We start from the raw sequence: 22,578 nt of genomic DNA on the forward strand, positions 1-22,578 counted from the left end.
AAAAAAAAAAAGACACACACACACACGCGTATATGCATATCTCCATTTGTTGAGCATTTAATTATATGATATGATTTTGAAGATCTTATAAGGTCCAGTTTGTTTGGTTGTCAAAATAGAGTCAGATCTGTTTGTTTGAGATAATTTTCAAGTTATATGACATTTTATTTGACTTCTCATAGAGTTGGTTTACTATTTTAAATTTACAAGTCTATTGTCGGTAGTCTAAATCTTCCAAGTTCCAACGAATATAATAGCGGACTTTATATGAATAGACGCGGACGTATATATACATATATAACTCGAATACAATTGAACGTAACGGTTTGGCCCCAAAATTTGTCAATAAGTACGTATGTGTGCCTAGTTCTCAGCATAATTCGATTTTCACTTCGGGAAATAACTTCTTACCAACCAAGTCATCATTTATTAGCTATTAATGAGTGACCAAAATTTTCATTCCGATCCTAAGCATTGTTGTTTAAGCTACAGCAATCCTTCTTAATTACGAAATTGCCAGTCATGAGTCTGATAAGCTCCTAGGTTCACGATCATACCCGCGTGTACATAGACATTGACTAAATGGTTAAATTTTTAGTTGTTATAGTATATGGATAGCCCTGAACCCGTTAATGTATTAAAGTTTGATTTTACAAAGACCCACTCTGGAAACGTACCTTCAAAATGATTAGGAGAATGTGATGAGTGTTATGGGAGAGAACTTAGTGGGAAGATCGCACTTTGAGGATCTTTGATTTTGTCTTTTTGATGTTCCAAAAGATAGTTCAAGAAGAATCACATGTCACTGTACTTTGTAGGTATAATCCTATTCAATTTCAAATTGACTTCTCAATCTGTTTTCCTTTTATAGAATAGTGTGGAGCTATAAATGGTGGAGGAGGCAAAGTATGCATAAAGATCAAAACTATATCTTAAGCTGGCAACAGAGGAAAATGTACATTATCTTTGCTTCTGAAGTCATCTCCAACAAGACACCAAAACACCAAATTTGGTATAGTTTCATCTCCAACAAGATACTAAAATTGACATCATCCTACCAAATTTGGTGTAATGTGAATAGTGTTTACATCAAATTTGGTGTAACACTATTCATCACACCAAATCTTTAAAATACATATTTTATTATATTTCATTTTATAATATAATTCAATTACTATCAAATTTGTAGTTAAACATAAATATATGTATTATTTTTATTTTTAATTTATTTTCACAGAAATACAAATTAAATTTTTATTTTCAAAATAAATAACTAAATGACTATTATCATTTATTACTTACAAATAATAAAAATAAAAATAATAATCTAAATGTGATAAGATAATTATTTATCAATTACAAATAATAAAAATATAAAAACTTTAAAACTGAAAACATTAAATAATATATAATATTATTATTGGAGTTGATTAAAGAATTATAACACCAAAACACCAAATTTGTTGTAATTTCAACACCAAATTTGATGTTATTGTTGGAGATGGTCCGCCTAAGTAATTCAAAAGTGTTGTTGATGTCTAAAGCCTATGTGTTTGGAGCATGAAATATACCCACATCAATGATGGGACAGTGACATTCATTAAGTCATGTTGTTTGAGTGGGAAATACTTTCAGTTGCGAGACAACAAAAGACTATGATATTTTGGAACATTCTTCACCGTTGAGCATAAGTTATTTAGCATACGTATTGTTAAAAACATTTAAAATTTCAGTTATTTTTAGGTCCATCAAACAAAACTGGTGAAAAGTATCATTAAAACTATATATTGTATTGAGGTTTATATTGAAAACCAGGCTACTTAAACGAGTTATTCCTACTTTGTTATAACAAAATATAATGGAGAAAATTAGTATTGATTTCAACAAACATGAAAATGCCATTTGGCTCGAGATAACAGAACCTTACTACCAAAATGGACCACCACCTCTAGCACGCCCAAAAAAACCTTCCTCACTGCCTATAAATTGGACATTTTTCACGATTTTGAAGTAAAACTCAAACATAGAACCTCAGAGAAATAAATAAAAAGAGTTATAATTAATGGCTAATCTACTTTGGTGTAACACTGCCATTTTCTTGTTGGCCTCCTTGTTTCTTGCTGACAATGCTATTGTTATTGAGGCCTTGAAACACTCCCCCAACAGAATCAAGAATCAGCCTTACCGGACCAGTTATCATTTCCAGCCTCCCAAAAATTGGATGAACGGTATTCTTATCTACCGAACAAATTTATTCAGTTTCATTGGGTTATCTTTATATATTTCCATTTCTCTAATAATTTGTGTACATTTTACATCTCTTCACTCATTTTTTTATATGTTTGGGGCTTTGATGTTACAAGATCCTAACGGTTAGTTACTTTTCTCACACAATATTATTTTATGAATCAATTCGTATAGAAAAAGATTGATATCTATGTTTATGTGATTATGTATTTGGACAGGGCCTATGATATACAACGGAGTCTACCATCTCTTCTACCAGTGGTACCCAAACGGCGCCGTCATGAAAGTCAACGAGATCGTGTGGGGCCACGCAACATCAAAGGACCTCATTAACTGGACCCCACATTCTCCAGCTATCAAACCATCTCGACCGTCCGATATCAACGGCTGCTGGTCTGGTTCCGTCACGATTCTCCCCAGTGGCAAACCCGTTATTCTCTACACCGGCAACGACGTTAACAACCGCCAGGTCCAAAACCTAGCCAAACCCAAAAACCTCTCCGACCCATATCTCCGTCACTGGACCAAGTCTCCGGTGAACCCTCTCGTGACACCAAACGCCGTCAACCACATCAACTCCACCGCGTTTCGCGACCCGACCACCGCGTGGCTCGGCCGTAACGGACGGTGGCGCATGATCACCGGAAGCCAGGAAGGTCGCCGTGGACTAGCTCTTCTCTACACGAGCCGCGACTTCGTCAGCTGGAAGCAGTCGGCGAAGCCTCTTCACTACAACGACGGCTCCGGAATGTGGGAGTGTCCTGACTTTTTCCCGGTTGCGAAAACCACTTCAGACGGAGTAGATACGTCGTCGTTTGGTGTGTCAGTAAAACACGTGCTTAAAGTGAGCTTATCAGACACAAGTCACGATTACTACACGATTGGTACGTACGATCAAGTGAGAGATCAGTATGTGCCGGACGATGGTTTTGTTCAGGACGTTACGGCTCCGAGATATGATTATGGTAAATTTTACGCGTCGAAGACTTTTTACGACTCGGTTAATCGACGGAGGATCTTGTGGGGTTGGGTCAACGAGTCGTCGCCGGAGAAGGATAACATCAAAAAGGGTTGGGCCGGTTTGCAGGTAAACCAAGATGAGATTATTATTTAACCTACCGTTTAATTCAATGGTTAATCAACTAATTGATCTGTGGTTAATTAGGCGATTCCAAGGAAAGTATGGCTTGATAAATCAGGAAAGAGACTGATGCAATGGCCAGTTAAGGAAATAGAGAGGTTACGTACCACGCAAGTCAAGTGGGAAAACAAGGTTTTGGAGGGAGGAGGATCTTTACTTGACGTGCATGGGGTCACAGCTGCACAAGCAGACGTGGATGTTTTGTTCAAAGTGAGTGGTTTAGAGAAAGCAGATGTGATTGAACCGGGTTGGACCGACCCACAATTGATTTGCAGTCAGAAGAATGCATCGTCGGTTAATTCCGGTTTAGGTCCATTCGGTTTGATGGTTCTGGCCTCCAAGAACTTGGAAGAGTACACATCGGTCTATCTAAGAATCTTCAAAGCTAGTCAGAAGAGTATGGACCATGTGGTGGTGATGTGTAGTGACCAAAGCAGATCGAGTTTGGACAAAGGGAATGATAAAACAACATATGGTGCGTTTCTTGATATATCTCCTAACCAATCAATCTCTCTCAGAACTTTGGTGAGTCTTTCTCCACCTCTCACAAGATTAGTTTGAGTTTTTTTCCTTCTTTTACTAATGTGTGTGTGTGTTTTTTTTTTTGTGTTGTAGATTGATAATTCAATAGTGGAGAGTTTTGGTGGGAAAGGGAAAACATGTATTACCTCAAGAGTTTACCCAAAAATGGCAATAGGAGAAAATACACATCTCTTTGCATTTAACAATGGATCTCAGAATGTTGATGTTTTAAGCCTAAGTGCATGGAGCATGAAGTCTTCTCTCTAAAGTTACTTCTTCATATGTGTGAGAGATTCTTGGAACTCTTGGTGTATCTGAAATAAATAAAAACCATATTTAAGTTAGAGAATGTGAAGCTCCTCTTTTAATTTGCAAACTCTAATAGAAACAAACCTTCTCTTCTCGTTAGTCATCATTCTCATCATCATTATATTCATCTTCATCAACAAGAGCCTCTCCAGTAAACCATGAAACTGCGTGAGGGATCAGTTTGTCTCGGATTGTCACACTGTAAAGCCAAAAAACACCAAAACTTAAGAATACACATACTTGAACATATGTGTCAATGTTGTCAGAGAATGTAAAACAGTAAAAGCTTACGCTATGTCATAGTCTTGATCCGTCAGGTTTTGGAGTTCTTCATCCTGCAAGAATATATATATTTTTTACACTTGGCTGATGAAAAACATTACCAAAATCAAAAGAGAGAAGGCATTACAAATAGTCTAACCATGGTTGTATAACATTCATCAACTTCATCAATCTCAGGAGGCTTGAAGAAGTTAAAGAAACTCTCGCAGTTTTCGGTTTTAGTCATGGGGATGTTGTTCACTTTCTTTGAACCCTTCTTTGGCCTCTTCTTGACAACAACCTTATGAGTCAAACACTTACCTGGACACCATTCTATGTCCGTTCTACACATTAAAAAAAAACACGAGATCTAGTTTAAAGGTCAGGTCCAATATATCAAACAATTTAAAAATGAGGATGATTTAATATTTACCCAATCACTTTATCAAGAACAGGACCATCATCATCGTCATCGGTCACATGATAAGTTTTAGACAGAACCGAGTTCTTGAAATAAGGATTAGGATCAAAGAGAAACTCAAGCTTGAAGTTTCTTGAATTGTTTTCTACTCTGCAACATCTGATGTCTTTGAGATACTTCAATGCTCCCTCATCTCTTTCGGTTATCTACATAAAACCAAAACCATACCGTCTTTTTAAAAAAAAATATGTTTCATGCTAATGAACATACATATTCGAAAATGAAAAACTGAACCTCGTTTGCTAGCATTTCGTTGGTTTTCATTGCAATTAACCAGAAGTTAGGTACTCCTTTCTCTGTCTCAGCTTCAGCCACACCATTCACAATCTCATATCTCTGCAAGTCCTCAGTAAGCGTCAGGAAAATAACAACCAAAACTATAGTCCTAATCAACATAGCACAAGACATTCAATAGAGAAGATGATATTTTACTCTATACCTTGTCAAAAAGAGGCTTGTAGAGACTATCGTATTTTGCCTCCAATGCAGCCTTTTCTTCAAGAAACTTCTCCTCGAGTTCATCGTGTTTAACCTAACAAACTGAACATTGAGCCTCTCTTTTCAAAAAAAAAAAAAAAAATGAAGATTATAGTTTCCAGAGACAGAGGATATGACATTATTACCTGAATATCCTTGAGAAACAGAACACGTTTGGTAACTTTAGGAGAGAGTTTCTTCGTATCAAAGGTTCGCTTTATTGTTAGGTTCTGCAAGTATTAGCACCAAAACCTAAGGATCATTAACATATGAAACAGAAAAAGAATATTGTCTGATTTGATTAACGGTAGAAGTGACTTGCCTTAAGATCTTCAATCAGATCAGGATCCTCTGGAACAAGATCTACAAATCACAATGGTTAGCATTTTAACCCTATTCATTGTTGCTTCCAGAGAAAGAAAGTAAAAAACAGGGGAGTTACTTGAGTCAGACGTATAAAAGAGAAGGCAGAGTTTTGTGGGATAATCAAAAGACTCAACATTTCTCGAGCATGAGTTGGATATAAAAACGAGAGTTTTTTTACGTTACGAAATTACCCAAGGCATTAGATGAATCGCCTCCACTGTTATGAACAGCTTCGATGGACGTGATGTTCTCTTCGTTGCTCATGTTTCGTGAGAAAACAGAAATTTTCCAGGGAAAAGAATCAGAGAAAGCCAGAAAATGAGGGAGAAAGGAAGGAGGAGAAGACTTAGCGGCTATGTTCTTTTTTTTTTTCAATTTGTAATTCATTCACATGTGCGATGTGAAGAACTCGTACGTATGAGGAGAAGAACGTGGATCCTTAGTGGCGTCCCATGAAGCAGCAATGTAAAGAATAAGTGGACATACAAATTAAACATTATATTATACGATCAAATATCCAACACATACACACATGACACATATTCATACAATTGAACAAAAATTGTAATTCTAGTAAAAAAAGAAGAAGATCAGCTTTGGTTACATTTCACGTGTAGTCAAAAAAGTTTTTAGGACATTCCATCTTTTAATCCTCATCTTCATCTTCATCTTCTTCTTCTACTACTTCTTCATCATCATCTGTATTTGGTTCGTCCTCTTCTTCTAACTCAGCTTCTTCATCACTAACAATGAAACCTCCCAATGTTTCATCCTCATCTTCTTCGTCGATATCTACACTTCCACGCTGTTTAGTCTGAGCACGGCTACTACTGCTGCTGCTACTTGCGTTTACGTCTTTCTTAGTCTTCTTGGATCTAGTTGAGTAAACCCTGTAGTTAACATCCCTAGTTGGACTCACAACTCTTTTCGATTTGACAATCAACTCTTTATCTTCCTCGCTTTCCGCACTCCAATCATCGTCCTCCTCATTCCTTTTCTTTCCTCTTCTTCTCTTTTTACTCAATCCCTTCCTTCCCTTCTTATCTCCATCATCCTCATCATCATCATCGCTATTTCCTTTCGTGGAATCCTCAAGGAACCATTCCCACTGCTTTACATCGCGAATCCGACTCTTTGGATACTGATCAAACTCTTTCCCAATCACAAGAAAACCAAACTCTGCAACACCACAGAACAACACTACACACTGAGACTCATTCTTATAGCAAGATGATCTAAAGAAACTACTTCCACTGTGCAGACAACATATACCAATTCACTATTCAGACAAAAAAAAAAAAATCAAAACAGAGAACATTGGGACTCATTCTCACAGAAAAACACACCAAACACCAAACACCAACAAAACTCTACTATGCATTGAAAAGATAAGCAATGCAGACAATACGATGCCGTTTTAAGGAAACTACTTCCACTGTGCTGACAAACATAAACCAACTTCACTATGCAGAACAGAGAATAATAAGGACAATGAGACCCCAGAATCCAAAATCAATATAGATTCAAAATTAGACGAATTGGGATGATGCAGAGTGCGAAAGTGAGTACCTTTAACAGGATCACTATCGATACAATCCAATCCACTTTCACCATCCGAAACTCTTTCATCGCGCCTCTTCAAAGTGAACCAGATAGGGAGTTGACCCGAAACGCAGAACCTATCGCCGGCCTTGACCTCTCCAGTCTCAGATTTACGAAAAGTTTGAATCTTTTCGCCCGGTTCGCGTTTCCGTACCCAAACCGGGTTTCTACCGAGAACCTCGAGCGAAACCCTATCGGAATCGGTCTCGCCGGCGAAGGGTTTTAGCTCGAGAGAGACGTGGCGGCGTGACACTGTTAAGTCGTCGGTGGTGAATCCCGCTCCTCTTCCGAAGACAGCTTTTTCTCCGGGCTTCAGGATGAGCTTCGTGCCGTCTTCGCCTTCGATTTCCATCGTCAGTTTCTCCACTTTCAGACGGACTTTTTTTTTTTTACTTCCAGTTTTTCATTTGTTTTTCTTAATAAATAGCCGCTTTTTCATTTCCCGGCGGTTTTAAATTTTTAATATTTTATCGGTGCTGGAGATTTTTTTAAATTATTACTGGGATTTCTATTTTTTGAAAGAGTATGTCAATATTTAATAGAAGATTTTTTAAATGAAATATTTTGACATGGTTTGTGAAAAAAATTAGTATAAAATTTACTAATAATAAAACCTAGTTACAATGAATAATAAAATTCTAGGGAATCTATTTTTTTAAAAACTTCATTGACAAGTGAAATGATTTTTATAAAAACAAAAACTAAAAGCTAAAAATTGATTGGATAAAAAATATTTTTTACAAAAACAAAAACCAAAAACTAAATCGAAAACCACAAACAATCAACCTTCTAATCTTTTTTATCGTAACTTTTTTTTTAAATTATACACGGATATCATGTTTATCACTGAAATGGATCTAGACTAAGAGGTTGAATGTTTGTAGTTTTTGTTTTAGTTTTTGGTTTTTGCTTTTGTAAAAGGGATAATTTGCAAAATACCCTATTTATGATTTGAAATTTGATAATTGCATTTTCTATTTTAACTTTTGAAAAATACACTTCCTTAATTATGAATTGACCTTTTTACCCAAGATATAATTCGAAATTAATATATAAATTCGAAATTAATAAAAATAATATCATTAAAATTAGGTAAATATGTGTGTTGAGATAAATATGTTATTTTACCATTTAAATTTTACAATAACAAAGATAAACATGTGAATTATGACTTGTATTGACTTTATCATGAAGTTTATACAGATTTCCCTTTATTTTATTTTCTTCAACTTATATAAACAAGTCACGTTGTTAAAAAAGAAAAGCAAGTCACGTTTGTTTCTACAAAATTTTCATCTTCTCTACCGGAGCCAAGTAAGTTCTAGCTAATATGATAAGATTCAAAAAGGAAGTGATGGAAAAAGAAAGGCATTGGAAGAACAAACACATACCAACAGTTTAAAGTCACAAAAAACAAATGGTGTTGCTTGCATTGAAGTCTTATCGAAAGATTACTTTCATGTGTATATGAAAGAGTTGGAAGAAATTCTGAACAGTGGATTCACAAATAATTCCCTATCTCTAACGATTTTCTTTTAAAATAATTTTTTTAAATTGTTTAATAGGAATTGATAAATATTAAGATTGGACAATTTGGTAAATTTATATATAGATAAGTGTATTTTTCAAAAAATCTTAAACAAAGGTGTATTTTTCAAATTATATTCTTATTGAAGTGTATTTATCCAAATTTTCCCTTTGTAAAAACCAATTTTTAAAAAACCATTTTTTACGCAATCAAGTTTTAGTTTTTAATTTTTTTTTTTTTTTGTAAAAACTATTTCACTTGCCAATCAAGCTTTTTAACAAATAGATTCCCTAAAATTTAGGGAAACTAGTTTTTCAAAATTTCAACCAATTTGTGAAGAAAAGCCAAAAACTAAATTTTGTGGGTTTTCAATAAAAAATGAATTTTGTTTATTTTGTGTAAAATACTATATTTTAATTAATCAATAATCAAATAAATAATATTTTCATAAAAATAAAACTCCCATACATTTTTTTATCATTTAACATTAATGTAAAATAATTTATGTGCTTCATATATGTAAATAAATATAGATAATTTTGGTATTAGTTGTAACCAATTAGTTATTAATATCTATAAATAAAATTATTGAATAATTTTAATAATTATTATACACACTATGCAACAACTAAAAATTATAAAATTTAATATATTTTATTAATACAATATATTTTATTAATTTGAAAAAATAGCCATTCTAGTTCTAAAAACTAAAAAAAAATTTATGTAATAAAATTTGTAAATAGTTTCAAAATTTTAAAATATTTTAATTTCTTATAATTTATATACATTTTATGGGGGAAATTCATGTTTATCACTTTCAGGTTACCACTTTTCATCTTTACCACCAGTAAAAGAACATTTTCAAAAATACATTTTTCATTAAGCGACAAAAAACTCTTATATCCTTGTTCACTATATATATATATATATATAATAAATCATTATTTAAATAAATAATTTTTTTTTTATGTTTTCAAGTTATACCCTTCAAATTTGAACTTTTTTTATAAATTTGTTTTTTCGAATTTTTTTTTTATTCCTTTCAAATTTTATTTTGAAAATCGAAAATTATGTTTGAAACTATTTTTTTAAAAAAAAATTTATATTTTTTAAGTATTTATTTATATATTTATTAGAAAGCTAAATTTCATATTCTAAAAACTCTACCCGAGCCCCTTAACTCTAAACCCTATGTCTAGATTAGTTAACCTAGGGGTATAAGTGTTTTTTACCCTTCATTAAAATTTTAATGAGGGTAAAAATGATTATTGTAGACATGAAAAGTGGTACTATGAATGTGGTATTTGTGGCAATTTTCCATATTTTATTAAATATATTTAAGTATAATACTTAAAAATAAAATAAATTAAAACATGGTGATGTTTTTATCTTAAATAACAACCACTATATTTTGATAAATTTTAATGGTAATTTAAAAATATTTTATTACTATTTTTTATTATTTTAAAATTTATCAAAATTTAGTGGTTGTTATTTAAGATAAATACATCACCATGTTTTAATTTATTTTATAAAAAAAATTAAGAATACAACAAAACCGAAAATTAAAAACTAAAAACCAAAAACTAAAACTAAAAGCTGAAAATTAAAAACCAAAATCTAAAAATTAAAAAACCAAAAACCAAAATCTAAAAATCAGAAACTAAAACCAAAAACTAACGGAAACAATCATCTAAGCAATGTGTTATTAGTTTCCATTTTTCGTCCGCCAAAATTTTAATTTTCTAATAGCCGGTCGAACTCCAGTGGTTTCACCGTATCGATCATCTTATCCTAATCATCAGCTAACTTTACTTAACAAATGATTCATGGCAAAAATTCAAAAGCTTAAGCTATTTCTTGAGATCGAAGTCATTGTTTACACAAACATAGGTTGGCAGCCCAATCATCTCTCTTTGCTTTGACATGAAGGCAATAACATTTTTAAATAACATTAAATTTTGGTACAAATTTGTCTTAAAATGTGTATATTCGATTTTTTTCCCTTACATTTATGCATAAAAGATTACATTCTTAAATTCCCAAATAATTTCTTCTGTTTCCCAACATAACTAATTAAACATGCCGTTGACAAAAAAATAATAATTAAACATGCCATAAAAGTAGAGGAAATAAATTAAAATCTAGAGCTTTGATTAACCAAAAAAAAAAGTATAATTTTTATTTTTTCTTATTTGTAAGCAATCACAAACGCTGAAAACGACATCGTATTCGTCCATCTTTGTTAAATAAAAATTCCTCTTCTTTCTAATCGCTCCGGTAACTTCCATCTGAACAAGCTCTGAGGAGATTAGAGACAGAAGAAGATGAAGAAGACGAAAGGAAGCAGCTTTCGATTCTACGCCACTCTCTTCCTCTCTTTCCTCTCCTTCTCCTTATCTCGCGCCTTCTACCTCCCTGGAGTCGCTCCTCGTGATTTCCAGAAGGTAAAACCTTTTCTTTTTGTTTTTTTTCTTCCGATCTCGCGTTTTCGATGAGAAGATCGATCTAGGGTTTATGGGTCTGAGTGATATTCTAATATAGCGTGTGATTTCAGCTTCATCTGCTGGAAAGTTTTTGTCTTTTTTTTTTGCCACCGTTTCTGTTGGTAGCTATAGCTAGGAGGTACTATTGAGTGGGTCGAAGGTGACACCGTCTTGTCTGTTATAGAGAAAGAGTCCTTGAACGTGTTGAGTGTAAGCTTATAGATAATATGGGATGTAGAGAGAGATCTATGTGTTTCTCATTAAAGATCCTTCATTTGTGCTACTGATGGTCTCAATCTCTTTTTTTACTTCTCTTTTTGGGAATCTATCTATGAGATCTACCATTCCTTGAACCATCTAGATTTCTTTGCTAGAGTCATAAGTTTAGGTTTTTGTTTCATCATGCTGGTAATCTGCATTTGAGGAGTTTATTAACTTCATTTGATATGAATATGTTGATTATCTTCAGATTTGCCCTTACAGATTCCGTTTCTAAATTTATTAGCAACAACTTGGCTTGTCAGCTCTTGATTTGTATTTTTCTTGGTTTGGAACAGGGTGATCCTCTTTATGTGAAAGTGAACAAATTGTCTTCTACCAAGACCCAGCTTCCTTATGATTACTACTACCTGAACTACTGTAAGCCTCGTAAGATCGTGAACAATGCTGAGAATCTTGGGGAGGTTCTCAGAGGAGACCGCATTGAGAATTCAGTTTATACCGTAAGTAAAATACCCCATCCTTCTGTCTCTAATTGTTTTTTTTTTCAATACATTAACCTCTTCATGATGAGATTTTTACTTTTTCTCCAACTGAAAATTTTCAGTTTCAAATGCTGGAGGATCAGCCTTGCAAAGTTGGTTGCCGTGTTAAACTTGACGCTGAGTCCACCAAAAATTTCAAGGAAAAGATTGATGATGAATACCGTGCTAATATGTAAGTAGTTAATATAGCATTTTGGGTCCTTGTATTTGTGTCTCCTAGATATGTAAACCTTAACCGATGTTTACAGGATTCTTGATAATCTTCCGGTAGCTGTGCTTAGACAAAGGAGAGATGGAAGTCAGTCAACTACTTATGAACATGGTTTCCGAGTCGGCTTCAAAGGGAGTTATGAAGGGGTCTGTCTTTAAACTCTGTTTCTGCAGTCTTGCTTTTCATATCTTACTTTCTTTCATACAAACTAATAGTTGCTTGCCTTTTTGTAGAGCAAAGAGGAGAAATATTTTATCCATAATCACTTGAGCTTCCGAGTTATGTACCACAGAGATCTAGAGTCTGATTCCGCTAGAATTGTTGGATTTGAAGTTACTCCTAAGAGGTCTTGCCTACTAGTTATTACTTCTTTTACTTATTTTCCTGATGTCTGTCTAGGTAGTTTGTATAAGCTAACGGGTCTTTGTCTTTTGGATAGTATCTTGCATGAGTACAAGGAGTGGGATGAAAGCAATCCTCAGCTAACAACATGCAACAAGGACACAAAGAACTTAATCCAAAGCAATACTGCCCCTCAAGAAGTTGAGCAAGGAAAAGAGATTGTGTTTACATATGATGTCTCATTCAAGGTAAATATTTTTTGCTTTTGCTTTACTGTTTGGCTTTGCTAAACTTCTTTTCTGGAACTTGAATTTTCAGGAAAGTGAAATCAAATGGGCTTCTCGGTGGGACACATACCTTCTCATGAATGATGATCAAATCCACTGGTTTTCCATCATAAACTCACTTATGATCGTCCTGTTCCTCTCTGGAATGGTAGCCATGATTATGATGAGAACTCTATACAAGGATATCTCAAACTACAATCAGCTCGAAACCCAAGATGAGGCTCAGGAAGAGACTGGATGGAAGCTTGTCCACGGAGATGTCTTCAGGCCACCGGTGAACTCTGGGTTGTTGTGTGTTTACGTTGGCACAGGTGTTCAGATCTTTGGAATGTCGCTTGTTACAATGATGTTTGCGTTGCTGGGTTTCTTATCTCCATCCAACAGAGGAGGGCTTATGACCGCCATGGTTCTCTTGTGGGTTTTCATGGGCATATTCGCTGGCTACTCATCATCTCGCCTTCACAAAATGTTCAAAGGAAACAAGTGGAAGAGAATGACATTGAAGACTGCATTCATGTTTCCCGGTATCCTTTTTGCGATCTTCTTTGTTCTGAATGGCCTCATTTGGGGAGAGCAGTCGTCTGGAGCCATACCTTTTGGTACAATGTTTGCTCTCTTCTGCCTCTGGTTCGGCATCTCAGTCCCACTAGTCTTTGTCGGTAGCTACCTGGGTTACAAGAAGCCAGCGATCGAAGCCCCAGTTAAAACAAACAAGATCCCAAGGCAAGTGCCAGAGCAGCCATGGTACATGAAACCGGTGTTCTCCATACTTATCGGAGGCGTCCTCCCGTTTGGAGCAGTCTTCATCGAGCTCTTCTTCATCCTGACGTCGATATGGCTGAACCAGTTCTACTACATCTTCGGGTTCCTCTTCATAGTGTTCTTGATCTTGATCGTCACCTGCGCAGAGATCACAGTGGTGCTCTGCTACTTCCAGCTTTGCAGCGAGGACTACAACTGGTGGTGGAGAGCTTACTTAACCGCGGGTTCATCTGCTTTCTACCTCTTCCTCTACTCGATCTTCTACTTCTTCACGAAGCTGGAGATCACAAAGCTGGTCTCGGGAATGCTCTACTTCGGGTACATGATCATCATCTCTTACGCTTTCTTCGTCCTGACTGGCACAATCGGTTTCTACGCTTGCTTCTGGTTCGTGAGAAAGATCTACTCTTCAGTGAAGATTGACTAGAAACCAACTGATAAATCTTGCAAAATGATGCCAACTTTTGAGTCTTTGTATGTTTGGATGATTGTACTGTTCGTAGCTGTAACAAAGTAAAAGAATCAAATCAACTTTTTATTCCTACAGATGTTTGTCTGAATCTAATATTACATGCCTTTTGTCACCAGTAATCTCCACAGGAACATACTCCTCCGACAATTTGATGGAACCTGTTTTTATCTCTCAAGGACACTTCTCTTTCAAAAACCTTAGAGAAGATCTTGGCAAAGTTATGACAATCAACGCATATACGCAGGTTCTTGAAAACTCTAATCGGAATCCCATCGCCAGTAGCAATCAAACCAAAAGTCAGAGCTAGTTTCTCACTGTGGCCAAGCAACATCCTCTCCTTCTGCTCTTCATCCACGTCATACAACACACAGCTATGATCAGGAACGTAACCAGCTTGCTTCATTTTCATCAGTATCTCTTTCAGTTTAGCCAACACCTCTTCCCTTCTCGGATGAGTACGATCATTCGCGTGGAAGTAATGCAAAGTTTGCTCGTGTTGAATCCAGCTTCTACCTGGCTCTTTTGTAACAGCGCTCCGCAGCATCATTGCTCTTAAACTGTTTACATCTTCCCATCTTCCTGCAGAGGCGTACAAGTTAGAGAGAATCACGTAGTTACCCGCGTTCTCTGGTTCAATCTCAATGAGCCTACGACCTACAGCTTCTCCAATGTCTACTGATACATGGAGCCTGCAAGCTCCTAAAAGAGATCCCAAGACACCAGCGGTTGGTTCCGATGGCATTCTTTTGACGAACTCAAATGCCTCCTCGATCCTACCAGCACGGCCAAGCATATCAACGATGCAACCGTAATGCTCAGTGTCAGGCTTGACCCCGTAATCTCCCGCTATCATCCCATCGAATATACTTAGCCCTGTGTCTTCCATTTTCCCATGGCTGCATCCAGACAAGACAGCTAAGAGAGTAACCGAATCAGGCTTTACTCTCTTCCCCTCCCTCATCAATCCAAACAGCTCAAGAACCTCTTTTCCTAACCCGTGTTTACTATACCCCACAAGCATCGCGTTCCACGAAACAGATGTCCTCTCAGTCTCAGGCATGTTATCGAAAAGCCTCCGAGCGTAAGAGAGGTTCCCACACTTTGAGTACATATCGATCAACGAGTTCTGCAGAACAGCGTAGAAAGGAAGCTCACGTCTCAGAACATGGCAATGAACTTGCTTCCCGTGGTCTAACAAAGCAAGTCCAGATAAAGCTGTAAGAACACTAGCGTAAGTCACGTAGTTCGGACTCATTCCTTGACTCAGCAGCTTCTGGAACACCTGCAAAGCCTCTTCATCAAGACCTAACTGCGCATAGGCAGTAATAATAGCTGTACATGAGACAACATCTCTCTCAGGTAAACACTCAAAAACCTCGCGAGCTTCTTCGATTCTACCAGCTTTGGCGTACATGTCAAGAAGAGAGCTTCCCACATAAATATGAGAATCGTAACTCCATTTAATTATCAGTCCATGGACTTGCTTACCCACGGATAATCCAGAACAAGAGGTGAGAACAGAGGCGAAAGTGAAGTGATTAGGCTTCCCATCTGCTCTCATCATCTCAGCAAACAGAGTCAGAGCCTCTGAAGAGTGTCCAGTTTGAGAATAACGCGAGATCATAGCGGTCCAGGAAACGACATTCTTGTCAGGCATTTCGTCGAGTACTTTGTGTGCATCTGCCAAACGATCGCATTTGCCGTAGAAGATGAGCAAACGATTTCGGAGGTATGTGGGGGGGAAATAACTGGTTTTGATCATGTGGGTGTGGACTCTTTGACCTTCTCTAAGAGCCCTTTTGTTCACACATGTATTCAGCAATGCATCGTAATCATGGAACCCCAACATGTTGGGGCCTAAGACGGCCATGTCCAGTAAAGCTTCTTGGAGACGACCGTTGGAACATAGTTGAGGGATTGTTAAGAAGGTTTGGAGAGGAGAGCTGGGAAACGACGAGAAGGAGCGATGGAGTAGTTTCATTAAACACTCGACAAATACGGTCGGAATGAAGACAATGAACGTATGTCTCTTCTCTGTTTTTCTTTTCGAAACATATATAGGTAAGGCTTTTTTTGTTTTTTGTTTTTTTTCTAATTTTTTTAGCAAATCATTAAGGTGAAACTCAGATAATCAAACTGCCAAGTTCACAAACTCTGCTGTTGTAAAAGAGGTTCTGAAAATCCACAAGTAGCATTCATAGTAGGATGAAACCGGCGCAGCTGTAGTAACAACATTCATGGCAGTAACAGTAGTAGAGTGGTACTACTGTTTTTTTTTCTGAGTAGCAGGAGGTTGGGGACCGAGCGAAACCAGTAATCTTTCGAGACCTGAAACCACAGTATGTAATATTAATTTCGTCTCAGCGATCATTTGAACTAGAGATCCCTGACACAATCTAGTGGTACTACTGTTGCGTTTTAACTTTCACATTTCCACCTACATGCTAGAACAAGGAACCAGGTTTCATGTAGTAAGAGGATCCAAATAAGCATCCAAGGTGGACAGTGATGCAGCATTCGTAATATGAGTAGAACCAATTCTCTTTTATGCTGTCATCCGCGCGTTGTCCGTAGGACCGGGTGAGTGGATGCTTGTCGAATCTGTAGTTCACATGGGATGGTGCCACAAGGCAAATTCGCATATTATATCTGACTTGAAATGATTAAAATAACGTTACATAAGTTTAGCAATGAGATAATTGCGGAGAATGTCTCAGCTAAGTACAACAATAACAAAGACGTTCCAAGTAAAAATTCAGAGAATAGTCTAATCTCAGTTTTGCCTTCAAGTTTCTAGAAAAGAATCTACACACATGGACTAAGATTCTCCCAGTCTCAATGCGCCTCTTCTTCTTTCTTGGATTACAGTGTTACCAAACCCATCCCAAGCTTATTTACATATAAATCACAACTCTGCAAATAGTTGAACGGTGTGTGTTGTGTCCCCTTTTGTACAACTTCCACCGGAATAAATAGCCACAACATACTCATAAGTAACCAACCACTTTTAACATTTTTGATTTTAAGCGCAAACCGCTTCCACGGCTAGTTTCTTCATCACATTTGGACATGGATCTCCACCAAACATCTCAGGTGCTACGGTTACAGAACACCAATTCTGCCCAACACAAAGCTGCAAGAGACAAAACAGCTTTCAGAGCACGTTCCAGAGCTCAAAACAGAACAAAGAAAGAAAGATCCACGAAACTTACTCTGTTGAAAGCATCATAAGAGTGATGAGCGTGACAGCTTCCTTGACGGTAACTACCACAAGTTCCTTCAGGTGTACCGAAGCTAGCAAACTTCACCGTGGTCATCTTCTGTCCAGGCCCACATTGCAAATGCACTTTGGGATGCAGCGGTTTGTTGACTTTTCCAGAAGAATGCAATTGGTAATTCACAAGCGTTGATTGCCATTCATAGATATCTGCACAAACACTGTCCACCTCCCTTCTCACCAACGAGATTCCGTTCGGATCTCCTCCCCATTCCTCAAAGACAACCAGTAGATTCCCAGTTGGTTTCAGCCACGACCTTGGGACATGGTACCATCTCTGAGAAGCCTCTCCACAGTTTCTTAAGCACTTGTTCTCGTTGAATGTTCCGGTGTAAGAACACTCGCCGCAAGAACCAACTGCTTTATATGCAGGCCAGTGACGTCCCACGCTCTGCCCATTAATCCATATCTGACCTTTTCCCATGCTTCCCATGTCTACAGCCAACGGCGAGTCGCCAGCTGGTGCAGAGAATGTCGTCTGAAACAAACCAATGGAGACATGTTAAACCAGCAGAAACTAATATTGATGTCCATAACAGTTTTGTTTACTCGGAAGATGAACTCGAGATGTGTTACCTTGTACCAAGTAAGCGGCTGCTTTTCTGCAACATATGCACCTTCTGCCCACTCAACCGATGAGCTACCGCCGAGTGAATGAAGACTTAGACTCTCTCCTCTGAGACCAACCTGAAAAAAAAGGTAAATCACTAGTCAGTAGAGTGACAGAAACACATACTAGGCAACAGAGGATTATATCTTTATTTATGTACCTTGTAAGTCCATTTCTGCCAGGACAGATCTCTCCGTCCCCCATTAAGACCATTTAGATTAACTGGACCCAGAACTCCAGCATTCCATGTCTCAAAATGTGGACCCACATTCTGCATTGCATCAGAACACAAAGATTACGAACATCTCTTTGTCTAACTTAGTGTTTGGCCAATGGATCAATTAGGAAAAGGTTTTGGTGCTAGGGGGATCAAGGGACTAACCGGGAGACCAACAGCGATGCTTAGTATCGCAATTTTGTTGAAACCAGCTCTTAGATTCACACCTTTTCGGAACGTTAGCTTGGGAGAGTCTAAGCTACCATAAGCAGATCCTGGATAAGAGACGGTCCAAAACATGTCAAAATGTGACCAGCCGATTACTCTTTGTGATTCTTGAAACTAGTAAAAACAAAGCAATTACCAGACAACTGGCCATTGATGAACACATGCATAGCATGTCCAGCTGATAGAACAGTAAGAGTAGGCAAGTCCCCAGTCCTTAAGAACCCTTCGTTGGAATCAATCTTAACACTGTAAAACAAAAAAAAAAAAAAAAATTTGTAAAGAAGTCAAAAATGCATTCAGAGGATTATGAAAGGTCTATGGATACTTACTCAGTCATGTACCACAGGTAGTCAGAAGTGTCTCGTGTGGTGTTGATCTGCTCCACTAATCCAACCATTGTGAAGGACTCATCAATGTAAGTCGATGGGTCTTCATTGTATGCTTGCCAAGATAATCCACCATGAACAGGAACCTCAACCATCTTCATCCTTGAAGTTTGAGCACCAACCTAAAGCCAAAACCAGCATACTCTTTGTCAATACTCACATAAAACCAAGACAAAGCATTTTAAAGCCTTGATCCGTTACTCATACAGATGAAAAATATAATGATTCTTCTTACCCTGGCTGTGTTGTAAACTGTGTTTTTGCAGTCAGGGAGAATACTAATAGACCACGGAGGTAGATTGTAGTGGTTGCTCCCAAAAGAAACTTTGGCGTAAGATCTTGGATTGTAGTTTGATAAGAATGCAGAACAAGCCCCAGATTTCGATTTGTACACATGAGCCTGCACATTTGCAAATGTACAAAAGTTTTTAACAAGTTGATCAAAGCAAAAAAAAATATTAACGAAGAAATAAATTTAAAAAGGCGTTGAGTTGGGACCTCTTGATAGTTTCCAAGGGGCATCCTCGTGGGCTCTCCTGATACTAATGCTGGCTCACACAGCTTGATAGCTCTATGCAAATCTTTCAAGTGCCCCCACTTAGGCTGCCTTTCAAGTCCTGTTTGTATTATAAAGAGGACATCAATTACTATCTTTAGTAAATAGAATAAAATGAGATTTAGCAAAGCTTACCATATTCGTCAAGAGGAGCGTCATAGTCATAGCTGGTTGCAATAAACGGACCACCAGCTGTACGACCAAAATTTGTTCCACCGTGATACTGAGCAAGAAACCAGTGTATGAGAATTAAAGAGGGATATGATTTACTTTGTGAAGATGGTAAATAAACAAAAGCTGCAACTTTAGCCTTACCATATAGTAATTGATGAAAGAGCCACCCTTTTGGATAAACCTTGCAACGGAAAAGGCCATATCTTCAGCTGGACGATAAGGAACTGGGCCTCCAAACTTTGTAAACCTGTAGAAACATCAGAGAAAACAGACTGAGATCACGGTGAAGCAATAATAGAAGAACAGATTCAGTTTTGAGTTTCTGCTTTTACCATCCAGTCCAGGCTTCAGTCCACATTTTGGGTTTGTAAGCCTTGTTTGGAGAGAAGTAATCGCAATAGAAGCCATTGCAAGCATTGATCTAGGCAGAGAGAGCAAACATAGATTCAACAAGTTAAGAAATACGCAAGGAGAAAAGAGACTTATCATTGTAATGATCTACATGTGTTGAAATGATTGAATATCATTATTGGAGACGGAAGAACGTAATAATAGTCAACCGAGTATGAAAAGAAGTAACATCAAAGCATGTGCAGCTTAAATGAATACTAATATTTAATAATTTGATTTTATTAGAAAGAATGAAGGGAGACAATAGCAAACAGGATACAGCTAATGAAGAAAAATGTCACAGAGTTAAAGACAAAAGAAGTCTTACAATGGGGTCGGGAGCATCGTCTTGTTTGCACATGACCCAAGGGACACCAGTGCCTAGCCCCACAGCCATCTTAGCTGCCCAGTTGGTGTAAGACCGTCCCGGTGCACCTAGCTCATATTCCATTGGTCCATATTCATTTTCAATCTGCCACACAGACAAAAACTCTACTTAGTCTAACTCTCACTCTATACTAGGATTGCTAAAACACAAAAAATTCACTTGAAGTGTTTTTTTTTTTTTAACCTGAGAGAGGATTATAGGACCGCCTTGGGATTCAAACAGCCTCTCAGCTTTCATCATGTTAACAATCTTTGTAGTAAACCTTTGCATTTGAGCCTTCAGAAAACAAAAAAAAAGAAGTGTCAATGTTTCTGAATGAACTGATAACCTCAGTAGTCAAACAAGAGTCAATGAACAAGTGTGAGTTTTAATAACTTCAAAATGAAGATTAGATTATCTTAGAAAAAAGAAAAACATGTCCAACCTTGAAAGGACCGTTATCTGTTCTGAAGCTAATCCCTGGAACATACTTAAGCCAAACAGGAAATCCTCTGAGAAAATTAAACACAAACAAACAATCATATTAAAGATTATTCTTGGAAATTTTTATCCTTATTAACTTTCTATTTTAAAACTAAGAGACATATAGCTCTATAAATAGTTACCCGAAGTTCCATTCAGCACAGACATAAGGGCCAATCCTTAGATGAAGATAAAGTCCAGATTGTTGGACCAACTTGACAAACTTAACCAAATCATAGTTGCCTTCGAAATAATACTGCAGATGAAGCCAAAAAAACATTAAAGTGGAATCCAACGAATCAGTACTTCATTCACACACACAAAAACAGATCCAATTAAACAAAAAAGGTGAGATTTTTAATTACTTTGCCAGGAGAAGGCTCATGCCCATTCCAGAAAACATAAGTCTGAATCACATCTAAGCCTCCTTCTTTAGCTTTCCTTATTAGATCTGGCCACATCTACACATAGACATACACAATGTGGGGTTTGAGAGATTACAAAACAAGAACCAAAGCTCAACACTTTGGAACAGCTCTAAGTACTAAAATCAAAGAAAGAGACCTCAGGAGTGCTTCTTGGGTAATGAATAGATCCAGAGATAAGGATTCTTCTTTCCCCATTGATGGTAATGGCTCTGCTATCGTAAGAGACAGAGCTATCAACTGAAGAGACGAGAAACCCTAGAAGAAACAGAGCAGAAGCTGCCGCTATAGCCACATTCTTCATGGCAGAAGCAAAAAAAAGCTTATATCTTTAGTTGAGGCAGAGGAGATAAGAATGTTGTGGTGTGGAAGCAAAAGCTTGAAGCTTTTCTTTAGCTTAAACTTTTGCAAGAATGGGGAAAGAGAGAGTTTTGTGAGGGGTAGTTAGATTCTTGGAGTGTGAAAAGATGAAAACTTGCGTTTTTCTTTTTTTTGTTCGGATGCTCAATTAGAGTTGCGTTGCAGCTGCTTTTAAGCACTCAAGCAATGTGAGAGGGTATCTCGTGGGACCCACCTTTGAGAGACTTTTTGGGACCCACCATGTTTTGGCCTTTCCCAGAATCCCATTTGTTGATTTAAATTAATTAAACCACCTTTACTAAGGTTTAAATAATTACATTACTACATTTCAATAATTCATGGATGTTTTATTTATGTAAAAAAGGTCATTTATGGATGGAAACTTGGAATATATTAAAGGTCCAAAGGTTTAAACATTTGAACTTTTCGTATTAAACTTTTTCTCTGTATGTTACTGTAGAGCTTTGGTGATGAGAATCAATTTGGTTGGGCTTAAACCGAGACTAGTTTAGTCAATTGAGCTGCTGGATTAAAGAGGAGGAAGTCCGGTTCAGTTAAGGCGGTTAAAGCTCATGTTTTATGACGTGTTTAGTCAACTTAATATGTGTAATTAGTCTCTGATATATAAAGGGCTTATGTGGTTAATCCCCTCTCTTGTGAGTTACATTCATTGTGAGCAAGAGAGGGATTCTTCGTTGAGTGATTGTACAGAGCAAAAGAGTTAGTGGATTAGCTGATTCGATCAGCTCGAGACGTAGGGTTGTTACTCGTCGGAGGGCCTGAACTCGTTTTTTTTTTTTGAATATATGTTAAATTTATTTAAAGAAAACTACTTTGTTTACAA

At 37.0% G+C, this 22,578-nt stretch overlaps 7 protein-coding genes across 7 annotated transcripts in view; 3 read left to right on the forward strand and 4 right to left on the reverse strand.

Moving 5' to 3' along the window:
* Positions 1–162, forward strand: part of LOC106344010 (beta-fructofuranosidase, insoluble isoenzyme CWINV1) — a 3,198-nt gene extending 3,036 nt beyond the window's left edge. Inside the window, exon 8 of the mRNA XM_013783386.1 lies at positions 1–162. The gene's annotated coding sequence lies outside the window, so the exon portion shown is untranslated.
* A 1,868-nt stretch (positions 163–2,030) lies between these two features.
* Positions 2,031–4,251, forward strand: LOC106344087 (beta-fructofuranosidase, insoluble isoenzyme CWINV5). Its single transcript, XM_013783472.1, has 5 exons — positions 2,031–2,228; positions 2,364–2,372; positions 2,466–3,334; positions 3,413–3,913; positions 4,004–4,251. The coding sequence occupies exons 1-5, from the start codon at positions 2,063–2,065 to the stop codon at positions 4,175–4,177; spliced, it is 1,719 nt and encodes a 572-aa protein (XP_013638926.1). The 5' UTR covers positions 2,031–2,062; the 3' UTR covers positions 4,178–4,251.
* On the reverse strand, positions 4,143–6,108 carry LOC106344088 (nucleosome assembly protein 1;4). Its single transcript, XM_013783474.1, has 10 exons — positions 5,996–6,108; positions 5,761–5,801; positions 5,585–5,668; positions 5,401–5,493; positions 5,196–5,297; positions 4,914–5,107; positions 4,641–4,824; positions 4,511–4,554; positions 4,304–4,418; positions 4,143–4,224 (listed from the first exon to the last, which is right to left on the reverse strand). The coding sequence occupies exons 1-9, from the start codon at positions 6,066–6,068 to the stop codon at positions 4,316–4,318; spliced, it is 918 nt and encodes a 305-aa protein (XP_013638928.1). The 5' UTR covers positions 6,069–6,108; the 3' UTR covers positions 4,143–4,224; positions 4,304–4,315.
* Positions 6,109–6,295: 187 nt separating this feature from the next.
* Positions 6,296–7,790, reverse strand: LOC106293099 (mitotic apparatus protein p62). Its single transcript, XM_013728767.1, has 2 exons — positions 7,374–7,790; positions 6,296–6,983 (listed from the first exon to the last, which is right to left on the reverse strand). Exons 1-2 carry the CDS (start codon positions 7,756–7,758, stop codon positions 6,451–6,453), a joined length of 918 nt encoding a protein of 305 aa, XP_013584221.1. The 5' UTR covers positions 7,759–7,790; the 3' UTR covers positions 6,296–6,450.
* A 3,408-nt stretch (positions 7,791–11,198) lies between these two features.
* LOC106294361 (transmembrane 9 superfamily member 7) lies at positions 11,199–14,376 on the forward strand. Its single transcript, XM_013729913.1, has 7 exons — positions 11,199–11,384; positions 11,981–12,145; positions 12,250–12,359; positions 12,436–12,544; positions 12,632–12,744; positions 12,838–12,988; positions 13,059–14,376. Exons 1-7 carry the CDS (start codon positions 11,265–11,267, stop codon positions 14,214–14,216), a joined length of 1,926 nt encoding a protein of 641 aa, XP_013585367.1. The 5' UTR covers positions 11,199–11,264; the 3' UTR covers positions 14,217–14,376.
* Positions 14,274–16,759, reverse strand: LOC106294362 (putative pentatricopeptide repeat-containing protein At3g13770, mitochondrial). Its single transcript, XM_013729914.1, has one exon. It carries the CDS (start codon positions 16,240–16,242, stop codon positions 14,371–14,373), a length of 1,872 nt encoding a protein of 623 aa, XP_013585368.1. The 5' UTR covers positions 16,243–16,759; the 3' UTR covers positions 14,274–14,370.
* A 120-nt stretch (positions 16,760–16,879) lies between these two features.
* Positions 16,880–21,880, reverse strand: LOC106294363 (beta-galactosidase 1). The gene is made up of 18 exons (XM_013729915.1): positions 21,514–21,880; positions 21,315–21,410; positions 21,093–21,205; positions 20,912–20,978; positions 20,671–20,763; positions 20,428–20,571; positions 20,042–20,130; positions 19,851–19,956; positions 19,671–19,758; positions 19,478–19,596; positions 19,215–19,379; positions 18,923–19,101; positions 18,730–18,839; positions 18,531–18,640; positions 18,309–18,419; positions 18,115–18,225; positions 17,474–18,016; positions 16,880–17,394 (listed from the first exon to the last, which is right to left on the reverse strand). The coding sequence occupies exons 1-18, from the start codon at positions 21,676–21,678 to the stop codon at positions 17,284–17,286; spliced, it is 2,520 nt and encodes an 839-aa protein (XP_013585369.1). The 5' UTR covers positions 21,679–21,880; the 3' UTR covers positions 16,880–17,283.
* Positions 21,881–22,578: the final 698 nt, after the last annotated feature.

Source organism: Brassica oleracea, chromosome C5 (assembly GCF_000695525.1).
Source record: "Brassica oleracea var. oleracea cultivar TO1000 chromosome C5, BOL, whole genome shotgun sequence".
Classification (NCBI taxonomy): domain Eukaryota; kingdom Viridiplantae; phylum Streptophyta; class Magnoliopsida; order Brassicales; family Brassicaceae; genus Brassica; species Brassica oleracea.

Excerpts from the sequence above, each read along its gene's own strand:
- LOC106344087 (XM_013783472.1), top strand. The coding sequence starts at position 2,063 with ATGGCTAATCTACTTTGGTGTAACACTGCCATTTTCTTGTTGGCCTCC. Across the intron at positions 3,335-3,412 it reads AGGGTTGGGCCGGTTTGCAG|GCGATTCCAAGGAAAGTATG; the intron begins GTAAACCAAGAT and ends GTGGTTAATTAG. Across the intron at positions 3,914-4,003 it reads CAATCTCTCTCAGAACTTTG|ATTGATAATTCAATAGTGGA; the intron begins GTGAGTCTTTCT and ends TTTGTGTTGTAG.
- LOC106344088 (XM_013783474.1), bottom strand. The coding sequence starts at position 6,068 with ATGAGCAACGAAGAGAACATCACGTCCATCGAAGCTGTTCATAACAGT. Across the intron at positions 5,298-5,400 it reads ACAAGCCTCTTTTTGACAAG|AGATATGAGATTGTGAATGG; the intron begins GTATAGAGTAAA and ends GAGGACTTGCAG. Across the intron at positions 4,419-4,510 it reads GATCAAGACTATGACATAGC|TGTGACAATCCGAGACAAAC; the intron begins GTAAGCTTTTAC and ends TTGGCTTTACAG.
- LOC106293099 (XM_013728767.1), bottom strand. The coding sequence starts at position 7,758 with ATGGAAATCGAAGGCGAAGACGGCACGAAGCTCATCCTGAAGCCCGGA. Across the intron at positions 6,984-7,373 it reads CGATAGTGATCCTGTTAAAG|AGTTTGGTTTTCTTGTGATT; the intron begins GTACTCACTTTC and ends GTGGTGTTGCAG.
- LOC106294361 (XM_013729913.1), top strand. The coding sequence starts at position 11,265 with ATGAAGAAGACGAAAGGAAGCAGCTTTCGATTCTACGCCACTCTCTTC. Across the intron at positions 12,146-12,249 it reads TTGAGAATTCAGTTTATACC|TTTCAAATGCTGGAGGATCA; the intron begins GTAAGTAAAATA and ends GAAAATTTTCAG. Across the intron at positions 12,745-12,837 it reads TTTGAAGTTACTCCTAAGAG|TATCTTGCATGAGTACAAGG; the intron begins GTCTTGCCTACT and ends TCTTTTGGATAG.
- LOC106294362 (XM_013729914.1), bottom strand. The coding sequence starts at position 16,242 with ATGAAACTACTCCATCGCTCCTTCTCGTCGTTTCCCAGCTCTCCTCTC.
- LOC106294363 (XM_013729915.1), bottom strand. The coding sequence starts at position 21,678 with ATGAAGAATGTGGCTATAGCGGCAGCTTCTGCTCTGTTTCTTCTAGGG. Across the intron at positions 19,380-19,477 it reads CCCTTGGAAACTATCAAGAG|GCTCATGTGTACAAATCGAA; the intron begins GTCCCAACTCAA and ends GCAAATGTGCAG. Across the intron at positions 18,420-18,530 it reads GCATCGCTGTTGGTCTCCCG|AATGTGGGTCCACATTTTGA; the intron begins GTTAGTCCCTTG and ends GATGCAATGCAG.